Source organism: Neophocaena asiaeorientalis, unplaced genomic scaffold, assembly GCF_003031525.2.
Source record: "Neophocaena asiaeorientalis asiaeorientalis breed wild unplaced genomic scaffold, Neophocaena_asiaeorientalis_V1.1 scaffold115, whole genome shotgun sequence".
Classification (NCBI taxonomy): domain Eukaryota; kingdom Metazoa; phylum Chordata; class Mammalia; order Artiodactyla; family Phocoenidae; genus Neophocaena; species Neophocaena asiaeorientalis.
The window spans coordinates 51,310-64,525 of NW_020173132.1; the positions used below are offsets into that span (position 1 = coordinate 51,310).

A 13,216-nucleotide genomic window follows, 5' to 3' on the forward strand; every position below is an offset into this window, starting at 1 on the left:
GGATTCCCTAAAGTAGCTTGAAATCTGTACACCAATTCCATCGAACCCCTCCCGGTCTGTACTTGCTACAGAAAATCTGGACATAACTTGCTTAGAAGAGCCCGTTATAAATTACACAACTGATGTGTCATACGGCTGGGACACGAAGACCCATGATTCCTTTTGGAGCTTGAGGACAAGGGACTGTATGTTTTGTTTTCACACAAACAGCTTCCACTGAACTGATGATATGGTTTCCTTACTATCTGCTTCGCTGCTTCGGCAAATAATTTTAATTTGGAGAGATTTAAAGAGTTACGTCATTTGGGTGGATTCTTCCTTGTGGTATAAAACCCAGAGGATCCACCAAGGCAGTTAGTATTAACTAATGATTTATGTAGTCAGATAAAGATAAAAGTTAAATTCAACCTTTAACCTTGAATTTGGGTAAGCAGATAATGGTGCTAAAAAAAAAGAAAACTCCTCTAACCTGGATTTGAGCTTTGACTTTTCTCCTAAAGCTTTGGGCAAATCCCAAATTTATTCAAGCCTACATTTCTTCTTTTGTAAAAGGTGGGGCACTATACCTCACAAGGGTGCTGCAAAGATTAAATGATATAATCCATGATGATCTTGTTAGTACTAAACGTACTTGATGTCATCGTCACTGCTAACTCTGCCGCCACCGCTGCTGGTACTGTGTTTCTCTGGGTCTGTGACATCAGGTGTGTACATTAAGGTGATTTTTATGGGCCCAGCAGCTTGTCTGACTCCAGTGAAATCTTCCAAGTAGACGTATTTTGCTCGCGGGATGTTCTTACCTTGTTTGGTTCCTTCAGAGGCCTCTTTTAACCAGTGCCCCCTGGCCCCTCAGGGCTCTCAGTGCTGGGATGAGCCCCAGATACCTGCCCTTGGCTCCTTCGCCCTGGGTTTGTAACCAGCTCTGTCCCTTACGGTGGAAAGACGAGGCAGGCGACATACCCCTAGGTGAGGGTCCTCACCTGCGGAACAGGACCCTCCTGGTCATCCTGCAGGGAGGGGCTCTTATGATGATTCAACGAGTTAACAGGGGTCAAGTACTTGGTGGTGTGTCTGGCACATGCTAAACGCTCAAAATGTTAAATTTTTATAGCACTGGATACAGATGTAACCATAACAACCACCAGATGGATAGGAACTGTTTTGTTCAACACCATTTTTTTCCATACGAATGGAGTTTCCTTCCTTCCCTCCTTCCACCCACCCTCCCTTCCTTCTTTCCTTTTCCTTCCTCTCGTCTTTGCTCTCTCTCTCTCTCTCTTTTTGGTATTAGGATGCAGTTTACTCCAGAGGAAAAGCCAAGTACTCCAAGCGTAGGAGGGAGACTGTGGAGAGCAGACCAACCTTTCCCCACCTCACGCTGGTGCCTGCAGGGCGCCACGCACACAGGTACCTCCCAGGTGTCTGACGGCTGCGTCCGAGGCCCAGGAGGAAAGGGGTCCTGCCCAACCCTAAGCACTGCCTGTGCCTGGGATGCACTTTGTCTCCTTTCCCTGCTCCCGAACACACGGTGACAGGTCGGCGTGCCGCTCCGTGAAGAGTACACACTTCCAGCACGCTTTCAAGACCTTTACTGCGATTGCTTAGAACCCTACAAATCCTGCCCCAGAATCCTCCTTAACTTCCCGAACTTAAGAAAACGGCATATGTTGTCAGTTATCACCTTTTTATTCCCACACTGTCCTCCACTTTGGAACAGAAAGGGGAAAGGGCCTGGAATTCAGGAGGCAGACCTGTGAGTCTGATAATATACCGATACTGGCGAATTATATTACTAGTAACAAGTGAACAGGACTACTTAGAAAGCAACCAAAGTAGCGAGTGGTGTAATTCTGACATTTTCAGTCCAGAACCCAGGGAAGCATTTTTGAAAAGATGCCTCCAGTGTGCACGGCAGGAAGCTGAGATTTTCGAGTCTGAATGTTTTCTGAGCAAGGTCATCCAAAACGAGCATTCGGTGATTTTAATCCTACAACCGCCGTCACTGCAGGCTCAGGGGTACACTAACGCTGTCTGTTCGCTTTCAACCGTCTCGTTTCTTTTTGCTTTATCATTAACACATGAAGGAATAACGGAAGTGAATGTCTGAAGGGAAGCTTGGAAGGTGCCAGAAAACCTTATAACGTTGAGACACACACAACCGACAAACCAGCCTTTTAAATTGAACTCAGCTGCTCACTGCTTTTCTATTCCAGACAAGTCCTCAGTGTTTAAAGCTATGGCGCAAACCAGGCGTTTGAATTCTTAAGGTGGTTCTCTGTTAACCGTCCAGCTTGTAATGCGTATCTGAGGCCTCCTGCAAGGCCAGTGATTTATGTGCTACGGACAAAACATCTGCATTTCCCGGTTGATGACACCTAACTTGCGGCCCGCAAGCCTCAGGGAAGCCGGCCCCTTGCACACACGATGCAACTGGAGGACCAAGTGCACGACAGCCGTTCCAGACCAGAGGGCAGGACAGGGGAACCTAGCAACGCAGCAAAACAAAGTCAAACATTTGTGTTTCGATTCCGCCGCCGTGTCTTCAGGATGGGGTTAGAGTTAGACGTAGGCGGAGTCTGTGGCCCGGGTTCGGCGGCCGCCTGCTGTAACGCGTCACAGTCCCTCACGGTCCCACTCAACTGTGCGCCTGTCTCCCGGGAGCTGCTGGGCTGAGGATGCTCCACGGCCGGTGCCGGCCCAGAGCAGTGTGTTCTGTCCCAGGGGGAAACTGCACGCCATCAACGACGTCTAACGTGTTCCTTATTCCCTGAAGACTGACCCAGGTGGAAAATTATTCTATAAACTAACCTGCTGACCGTGTTTTCCTCTTTCCGTGCTTCTCACCCCTTCTGTTGGCTCTCGGGAATTACCTTCCGCTGCTCTGGAGAGCTCGGCCGTCCGTGTTTCATTACCGAACTCATTTTTCCATCAGCCCTTTCCTCTTTCCCTCAGTCACTTCACATCGTGGAGGCCACGGTGCACCAGAAAAGAGATGGAGCTGTCTCCCTCCCAAACCCACGTCCTTCCATAACGTGGGAAAAAACGAAGGTATCAAAGGGCATCAAGGAAGCAGGAAGCCCAGGTCAGCGGACCCCACGCTATGCTTCTGGGACTAACGCATTTTGAAAAACTTAGCGTTTACTTTTGAGATTTATTTGCAGTGCCTATTTACATCATGCTTCTTTTAAACCGTGTTTTCATTCACAAATTACAAGAATGGCCAAGTCCTTTACTATATACTGCTTCTGAAGTTGAGACTATGGAGCGTGAAGCATTTCTGTCACCGTGTTCCTACAGCAACAAGCGACAACCTGCAGCACGGAGCAGGTAGAGCAACAGGGCGTGGCCCGTCAGGGCTGAAATGCCACTTTGTTTTCCTAAGTGGGTAGGAAGTTCACGCCAGTTTCTCGGTGATGACTCACAAAACCCACACCTGGCAGGTGTGGACACACCTGCTACTGAAGAGCCGGCTGGAGGAGGAGTCTCACCCCTGCGCGGACATCAACCAGGCGACTCACTCAGAAACTTGCAAGAGCGACTGCCAAGTACCGTAAACACCAGGACTCACAACCGTGTCAGGCTGAGGCCCAGCGCCCACGCTTAGCATGTCCTCAGATTCCCCTCGGGAGCCTCGCCTCAGACGCCTGCCTTTCGGTCACTTCAGTAGGAAAGGAGACGCTTAGTTCCGGGAACGCACCCCGTTAATGAGGATCCTCGGGGGCCCGACCTCGAGAGCCAGCGGGATTCTGGCATCAGGACCTGCCCTGTCCCGGGGCCTCGAGGGCTCTGGGACGGGGCGAGCCACGGGGGGCGTGGCCACGACTCCGGCGAAGCGGCGGAGCGCACGGCCGGCACGAGGGCAGCGCCCGCCGTGGGGGGTCCCCCTCCCGGCCGCGGCGCGGCTCCCGCCAGCCCAGCTGTGCACGTGGAGGAGCGGAGCCCTCCTCCCAGGGCCCGGGCCGTGCAGTCGCGACCGGGCCGCCCCTGCCGGGAACGCCTCTCCCAGGGTGGAGGCTGGAAGTGCCCGCGCCAGCACCGCGCTGGGGAGAGGTTCCAGCCCGCACTGACTTCTGGACTCACGGCGCTGAGGGAGGGACACAGCCGGGCTCCACGGCCCCTGCCAGCTCAGGGTGCTGCTCCGAGAAGGGGGACTAGCGTCCTCGAACTTCAACAGTGGCAACAACCTGCGCTTACTGGAAGCCGGTCACACGCCAGGTAAACCAAGCGCTCTACATGCATCGTTTAAGTTCGTATTATTTTTCTCACTTCATGGACGAGGAAGCGGGCGCAGAGGTTCAGGACTTGCTAAAGGCCACGCGGCCAGAACCCAACTCAGACCTGCCCGGTGCCGGGGGCTGGCTCTGCACCCCCGACTCTTCCGAATTGTCCCTACGTCTCCACTCCTGGTCTTGGTTGCGTCACTTCCGTCTTCTAACTTTACCCCTCCTCCTTTTCCATGTTGAACGGGCATCTTCAGCCCTCCTTCACTTGGTTGGTCAGGGGTTTAACAACCATGCAGAGACTGCCACCCTGGAGCCCAGCCGCCTGCCCGCTGCCACGTGCCTGGTCCTTCCCGTTAGAACTTCCCCACACGGAAAGCTACGTCACCTGAAGGGACTAGAAGCAGACTCAGAACTGCAGTGTGACATTTCTCTTGTTCTATCTATAAAACCGCTCACTCCAGTAACAGTTCAAAACATTCACTAGGAAAAACGCCTTGAGGTGGACAGCGGGACCCAGGAATGGTGAGCACATAAGGAAGGAACACAGTGAATGTTCTAGCTCCATAACCCACCCTAGCCTTTCCAGGGCACAAGAGAAATAAAGAACCCAGGGCGAAGAAAAATTCTGGATTTTGTTATGCACTCCACTACTTTTTTAAGAGGCAGAAAACTGAAAATCGAAATTGCTTAATAGAGTTGTAGTAGTAACATCAAAGATCGCAGACCACCATAAAAAATGTAATAATAATTTAAAAGTTTGAAATATAACAAGAATTACGAAATGTAACACAGACATGTAAAGTGAGCAAATGCTGTTAGAAAAACAGCAGTGATAGACTTACTCAACACAGGTTTGCCACAAAACTTCAATTTGTAAGAAACGCAATATCTACAAAGTGCAATAAAGATGCAATTAAAAAAAAAGTCAAGGAAACATACTAAAGATATGATTAAAAAAAGAGAAAGTTCCACTTTCGTTCCCTCAGATACAAACAACATGAACACAAATAAGCATTAAAATGTAACTTATTAGCAAAGGTTGTGATTCTGACTGTTTTTCAAAGGGATGGTCATGTGTTCGTTGGTTGAAAAGTTAGAACCTCAAGAAGGCGTTAACTTGGAAACTTTCTTGTCAGTGCAGAGTCGGCTGTCCTGTATCACAGCCTGATTTGTGGGCAATTTCAGTTTCACTCTTACCATCACTGCAGAAATGTATCTTTACATGACAATGTAACCCGAGGACAGTATAACACTGTACAAACTTTCAGAAGTCTGTACGCTTTGCTAAAATTATTTGTATCGTTCTCTAACACTTAATATTTCCTTCAAAAGAAATAATGAAATAGGGAATGATATAAATAGATCAGAGATTTTTTAAAAAGATAACTTCTGGGCAATCTTCATCAGTTACGTAATAAAACTGTTAACTTTAGCTTTCTTTTTTAAAAAAGAGTGTTTTTTACCAAACTGGGAAAAGAATTTGAAAAAGAATATATATATATATGTGTCAGTGAATTACTGCTGTACAACTGAAGCTAACACAACATTGTAAATCAACTATAGTCTAATATAAAAGAGAAATTTTTTAAAAAAGTGCGTCATTTACATGATTTCTGCAGACTTCATAAAATACCCAGTCAGATGTTGAGCTCGTAAGGCACAAAATCACTTCTTACATATTTGTGTACCCAGTATAGCACCTAAAATATACAAGATACTCAATAAAAAAGAATTTGCAGGCTTGAACTGGGAACATGGTACCCAGTAGCTGTCTGTTAAATTCTAAGTAGTCAACCGATTTTTTGACCCTAAATCTAAGGGCAACTACAAAACATCTGGGTGTAAACAAACAAAAATCCTGAATGCTGTATGTATGTTCTATCGAAATTATAATTTGTCCACACTTACACATTACTTAAATTCCACTGAATTAGGTGTGCGTGTATTTCTTCTAAATATTTTCCTTTCTGAGTTTTCCTACCACAGCTTATCCATACCCCTCACTCTCCTTTCTCCTGAGAACATAACCCTACCTGCAATCACATGGTTTATGCATTTGTTTACTGGCTTATCTTCTGTCTCGGGACCTCATCCCCTGAAGCACTGCAGCTCCATCACCCACATGACAGGTGTACATATCAAGCTCTCAATAATATTTATGGAAAGAATGCACATCTGCACCGGAACTATTCATGTAGACAAACATCTCACGGAATAGATAAATATTAAGAAAGAATGTTTCTATCCTGGGAAACCACGCTGGATGGAGAATTGGGAAAACAGTTTCAAGTCAAAGAGGCATGACTCCCCGTTAGCCAAGCAGCAGCTCCTCTGCCCGGGAAACCCCACCACCCTGGACACAGGCCCGAGGCCACCGCGCATCCCCACCTGAGGGCTCGAAGCCATGATCGTGTAATTCCCGTCATCGTCCAGGGTGGAGGCCGCGGTATGCAGAGAGCAGGTGCCGTCAGGGTCACTCCGGATGCTGTAGTGATCGTTCTTGGGAGAGATCTGCTTCCCATCTTTAAACCAGTAGGTCTGAGGGGGAAGGCAGAGATGAAGGTGAGGACCTGTGAGTGGAGGGGCACGGGCCGCCCTGAGCTCCCGAGTTAAAGCGCGAGGCAGGACGTCAGGGCAGGACCTTGGCTTCTGAGGGAAAAGGGTAGGTGGCAAGCAAGTTGAATTCTATTTCAGTTTTAGAAGTTACATAGCCGCTTTTTATTTTTAAGGAGACGTCTATAAAGCAGGCATTTACATTCATCCACTATTTACATGAAGGACAGTGATGGTTTCAGCGCTGGCACCCAGTTTGCTTTTTGCTTCTATTTCAAGTGTCCCGAATGAAACTGTATTACTTGTAAAGGTAAAAAGGTTATTGTAGACAACAAAACCAGAACCTAAACCCCAGCGATTCCTTGGAATCGTGTCAAACAGAACAGGGTGTGAGGACCTGGGGCAAGTGAGGGGGGTGATGCGGGAACCCTATCACTTTAATTCCCAGCCGAGGGGCACAGGACGGAGGGTTACAGTTCCTTAGCTCCACTGCGTTAAAGAAAACACAGTGGTATTGAAATGTGTAATAATTTTCAAATAATATTTTAACTTGGGGTGATGGAAAATTAAATGTGAGAAATAAAGTAAAAATCTTGACTAAATAAGAAAATTCTAAATGGTCAAACGAGCTTTTCTCCGGGTCGTCCTTCCCTCCCTCACGTTTAAGCAAGATCCTGGGTCCGTGGGTCTCTCATGGTTTGGTTATTATTTCAGACTTGATCATGAACTGCACAGCTGAAGGCGGGCCACAGTTTGGGTCACAGAGCCGGCAGCCCTAACACAGCCAGCATGCTGCACTGGCCCCTCCACACTTGCCATCGGGAGGGAAATACATCCTCCCTTTTCAAACCATAGCAGGCTCTCTGTGGTCACTTTTGTTCCTTGCAACCAAAAGCATTCCTGATTCCCAACAGAAGAAACTTAGTTCCGAGCTTGCAGTTTTAAAATGAAATTCTTCCTGCATGTAAATCAATATGTCAGTTGAGACCACAGCTGGCCTTCCAATTCCACTCCCTGTCAAAGCCTCTGAATCTGAAAAATCTTTCTTGAAACTTCCATGTCTAAGATAGGGAAAGGCTAAAAATAGATGGCAGGAAATAAGTGCAAGAACAATCAGGATCTGACCGCTGTAGCTTTTCCTACCCTTAGTTTTCAGTCAGGTTGTTTATACGAACTATATTATTAATCTCCAGAACCTAAAAGTTCACCATCAAACAGACTAATAACTTTCAGTTCTAAAAGTTACGTTACATAAGGCGTGATACTCTGTAATTATCATACTCTTAGTGGTTGGATTATTTCCAATGGAACAAAGAAGCTGTGATTAGTACATAATTTCTCCCTTTTGCATTCTTGCCTCTATGCCAGTTCTTTAGAATTAATTTTCTCCTTTTTTTTTTTGCAGTACGTGGGCCTCTCGCTGTTGTGGCCTCTCCCGTTGCGGAGCACAGGCTCCGGACGCGCAGGCTCAGCGGCCATGGCTCACGGGCCCAGCCGCTCCGCGGCATGTGGGATCTTCCCGGACCGGGGCACGGACCCGTGTCCCCTGCATCGGCAGGCGGACTCTCAACCACTGCGCCACCAGGGAAGCCCTATTTCTCTCCTTTAATCATATTTTTCACGTCTATTGTACTTGGAATACAACTTTCAAATGAGATTAAGAGACAGTTCCAAAACTTTACCAAGACTGCTAAGAGACAGGGCAGGAAGGGTACAAGAGATGAAAACAGGGTGAACTAGAAATTCTCTTCCATCTTCTCATATCTCAATGGAACAAGCATGTCAAGGGCAGAATAAAAAAATTAAAAAAAAATAAGCTAAAAAAAAAATTTTTAAACACGATGAGTATTCCATACTCCAACAATCCTAATATCATTGCTAGAACATGTGCAGGAGAAATAGGTCTCAATAAACCAGGGAGGGAAGAAAAAGAATGGCAGCCAGGAAAACAGAAGAACATCTAACAGGAAAAAGCTCTGGAAAATCAACCTCTTAACGGCCGTGAAACATCCAAGGTTGTAGGAGAACAAGACAGTCACGTCAAAACAAAAGCCCGCCTCTCGGGCGAACATAACGTTCTTTAAGAACAGGATTCAGTGATCTTAGAAGCCCATCAGTAATCGTGCCTTGAGTAAAGCTGAAAAAGAATGTGGGGTTCTTTTTGTGACTATTTTGGAAGTTCATGATATAATTACGAGTTCCACTCGTAAGCTGCATGTTTATTTTTAATACGTGCATTTGATATCCTGTTTGTGAACACACACCAATGATCCAATCATGTCAAGATAATACAGACGTGTGTTCTCTGACAACAGTTGACTTGTGAAATCTCATTAGGAGGTGGCAATGGCTCTGAAAATATAAAGCTAATTTTTCTGGTCTATCTTTTTCTGACTGTGGGGCTGGGATTCGGTTTTAGGGAACGAGTACGGTGGTAAAACTTTCCTTACTGTGAAAACAGAACAACGGACGGAGCTACAGAGCATGAGCCCCTCAAAGTTTCAGGCGTGGTCCCGGCCCGGCCCCTTCTCCTGTCTCACTCAGTCTCGTTCCGGCTCTTTTACACCAGCCCCTGTTAAAATGTTAATTTCAGGGAGTATAGTTTTCATTTTTGCATGCTTATTTTTACATGTGCCTTGTCTCTTGTCCTGTTCTTTCACTAAAGTGTCTATTCCTTTTAGAATTGTTTCCATCACTTTAAACACAGTGATTTCAGAGGAGTCCCCTCAAGACGGCTCTATCCCTTGTGGCACCGTGGCTTCTGTTCTCCCGTTTCTTTTGCTGTGGACCCTGTTTGCTCGCAGGCTCTGTGAGTTTTTCTCGTGAACTCGCTTTTTCCCCCTCCTGCCCCGTAGATGTCTGACAGGCCCCAGTGTGGAAGTCCTTTACGGGGCAGTTTTTACTTGCTTCTGCCAGAAACCTTAGGGTTATAATCATCCTGGACTAAATCTCATATTAACTTCTCAGCTTTGGGCTCTGTATCCTGTGAGAGTGTGAATCTGGAGTTTCAGCTTCTCATGGGTGCCTCTTTTATTCTCTTCTCTCAAGTTCTAGGGCAAAGTGTAGTCCTGTTTGCCACTTTGCGGGGCCAGCGAGCAGTGATTCCAGTCTCTCCTTAAAGAGAGGGCCACCCTCCCTCCTTCCAGCATCCCCACATGCTTGCAGGAACCGGGCTCCGGCCAGGCCGGCCTCATCCTCGGTACCAGAAGCTTCTCGGAGGACCCTTTCTCACAGTATTCCTGCTTCCGCTGCCTCTGTAAACACAGGAGGCCTTGGTTTCGTAGACTGAAGATCTGCAGTTTCCATCACCTGTGGTAGCTTTATTCCTCTGTCTGGTACAGAGCACGGGCGGATTCAAGTTCAAGCCTGGCCACTCACAGCTTTCTGACCCGGGGAAAGTTCATTAACCCCCCTGAGCTCAGCCCGGTCGCCTGCAATTTGGGTGTGACAATGGCAACATCATATGAGTAAATGATGTGGGTTATGAAAAGCTCCTTGTCCATTATCCTACTATTCTATTCTGTCCTGTCCTGTTCTACTCTTCTACCCTCGCTGGTTTCCAGTGCCTCCTGAGGACGGCCCTGAACTCAAGCGTTTTACACCACGGGTACTGAGAAGCTCAGTCTGCACCTGTTCCCCCGAACGCTGCAATGGCGTGTGGCACGCTGGAAGCCAAACTCATCCTCGGGGAACGTAACTCTTAAGAAGCCTTGTTGCAGCTCACCTTCGGCTTTGGATTCCCGGTCACTCTGCATGTGAAGGTCACGGGCATCCCCTCAAAGATCTTGAAATGCTTCAGCTTCGTCTCGAAGAATGGGGCCACTCCGCTCTCCACAGACGCGTCCCCACAGGGAGCCTCTTCCCCTGACTCCTCCACGGGGGACCTTTCCAGCCTGTACTCGATTTCACTGATGAGCCTCTGCTCACAGCTGGAGACTTTGTACTCCTAAATCAGAGAGAAGGGTCCCGTCACCGACCTCGGTCCACGCGGTACCAAGTCCCCCAAGCCCCACGTCTCATTATCCCCTCTCCAGCAAGGCGCCCAGAAGACAGTGATGTTTTTACCACAGAGCCCTCAGCTCTGCGGCTCTGAGCAACCATTCTCCTCCCGAGGACTGACGGTCCCGTCAAAGGTTTGGTGAAAAACACAGGAGCAGAGCAAAGTCCCCATCGCCATCCTCTGGTGGTGAAGGGGGAGCCTGCAGACCTCTTGCTGACAAAGTACAGTAAAAGACAAGGCAGCCCATTATGGGATATTCTCCATTTAACATTAAATGAAAGGTTGTTTTAACGAGGTTTTCCCTTAAGGTACTCAACCTTTACAAAACAGTCTGTTGCCTTGAAGGAAGAAATTCAACGGTATGAATAAAACTGCAAAAAATACACAAGTTGTTTTGTCCAAATAGTATCAAATCGGTCAGTTTAAGAATTAGCTCTTTTTCCCCTACAAAGGTTTAACAAATGAGAAACTTTGCACAATTTGAAATTCAGAGTAGCCACAAAGGACAGAATCAAATTCAAGTTTGTAAATAAATGACAAGAAAATCACACCGCAGTTAATTCTGTCCATCTGATATTAAATGAAAATAGACACTGGTCGGAGTACTTAGAGTTAATGTGTGGCAGTGAACTATATACACAGGTAAACGAGGAAGAAGAGAAGAAACAGATACAGGGAAAGACTGGGAAGAAAAGAAAGGTGAAAGCGTGACCTTTTGACCATCCAGAGGACTCCCTACAGAAGCATGAGGAGACCCAGGGTCCTGTAATGGTAGAAAAAAAAGAAGTGAAGCCCAGTACAGAAGCAGCAAGCATCTCACAAGATTTCCAGCTTTAAGTGAAGCTGTGGTGGCAGCAGTATTTAACACAGAGCAACTTTCCGATTTTGAAGGCTGATCCATTTCTTAAGAGATACGAGAAAGAGTTTACTTGATCCTTTAAACTTGCGTTACAAAGCTTTCTTTTATCTCAGAACTACATCTGCAGACTCCAAACAGAAGCGGTGGAGATTATAAAACAGTTTATTTACATCACGTCCATGAAGTGGCTTATTTTTTGGTGTTAACAGGGGAACAAAATGTTAGCATTTTAGGTTCTCTGCTGATGAGTGCTTTATAACTATATCCGTGGAGGAAAACAGAGTCTTTTCTGTACATAGGTATTTTACCTGGACGAGATATTAAGAACATAATTGGAAACAGTCACTAGTGATTTCAGACAATGTCAGTGAACATATGTTCCTCCACACAAACCTATTCTGCACTACAGCCCAGGACAGGAAAAACAGAAAGATACTTGAAAGGAGAGAAACGAATCGCTAAGAAGATAAAACGAACAGGTGTCACCAACTGAAATAAATCCCATCACTCACTCAGCACAGTATGTGCTCAATAAACGCTGGCTGGGAGGCTGACTTGATGACAGTGTCCTTCCTCTGACCCGCCCTCTGCTCTCCACAGAGCTGACCCCAAGACTGTCCGTAAGGAGGGCAGGGAGAGGGGACAGGGTAATCTGCTTCCCTGGGGAGCCAGGAGGAATGGGGTACCTGGCTGGCCGCCTCCTCTTCAGGCTCCTGGACGTTGAAGACGGTCGCGCTGTCGGCACCCAGCAGCCGCCGAGCCATCCTTTCCTCGTACGTCAACCTCTAGACAAAGCAAGTCACAGAAATCAGAAAAATCACAATGCTACCACACCTTAAGAAAAAGAGTTGAAAAAGCAAACACGCTGGCCGTTCTCTGTAGCTGCTCCCTCTCCGCCTTGACGCCTGTACGCACAGGAGTCCTCTCCTCCCCTTGTTCAGCTGCTCTCACCGGCCCTTCTGGTCCTGACCCTGGGTTGGGAGGTGGGGTGACCCATCCTGAGAGCCACCAACTGACAGAGCACAGACTGAGCAACAGGGGAGAAGTCACTTAAAAGTACGAGTCATATATTTACCCCTGACGATAAACCCAAAGACAAAAGATATTGAAACAGCAAAATGTTCTTTTTACAGGAAATGTTATTTTCATAGCCATCCACAGGCTTCAGAACTGCCTGATGAGGGAGTTTCAGGCCAGCGGGCAGTGACGGTCCTCTCTGCTTTGACAGCACTTCCCAGGGGCTGGGTATCCGAGGTGAACACAAGCACATGCAATAACCCACAAAGGATGACTACACATGTGGACTCGGCAGAGGGGCCGTGACAGATGCCTGCTGAGCTGATACCCACGACTCACGAGCCTACTTGCGGAGACTGTCTGCAAAGAGGGCGGTGAGGCTTCTGCATCGACCGGCTGGCGCTTTGGGCCAAACACGAGAGAAATGTCCACGTTCGTGTTCTGTCTGCTGGGCGGATGGCCGCTCTTGAGCGCTGGCTCTAATATGACCATCGGCCCATCGGGGGCATTTTAAAAACAAGCATTTGATTCAAGACAGAGAGTAACTAGCATGGCAGAATCCAA

The 13,216-nt window shown here is 47.4% G+C and overlaps 1 protein-coding gene across 1 annotated transcript in view; it reads right to left on the reverse strand.

The window, feature by feature from the left end:
• Positions 1-13,216, reverse strand: part of PALLD (palladin, cytoskeletal associated protein) — a 384,184-nt gene that overhangs the window by 13,928 nt on the left and 357,040 nt on the right. The window contains exons 11-14 of the mRNA XM_024744116.1: positions 12,322-12,420; positions 11,489-11,539; positions 10,501-10,722; positions 6,612-6,761 (exon numbers count right to left, since the gene is read on the reverse strand). Coding sequence (XP_024599884.1) covers positions 6,612-6,761; positions 10,501-10,722; positions 11,489-11,539; positions 12,322-12,420 — 522 coding nt within the window. The remainder of the gene's footprint in view (positions 1-6,611; positions 6,762-10,500; positions 10,723-11,488; positions 11,540-12,321; positions 12,421-13,216) is intronic.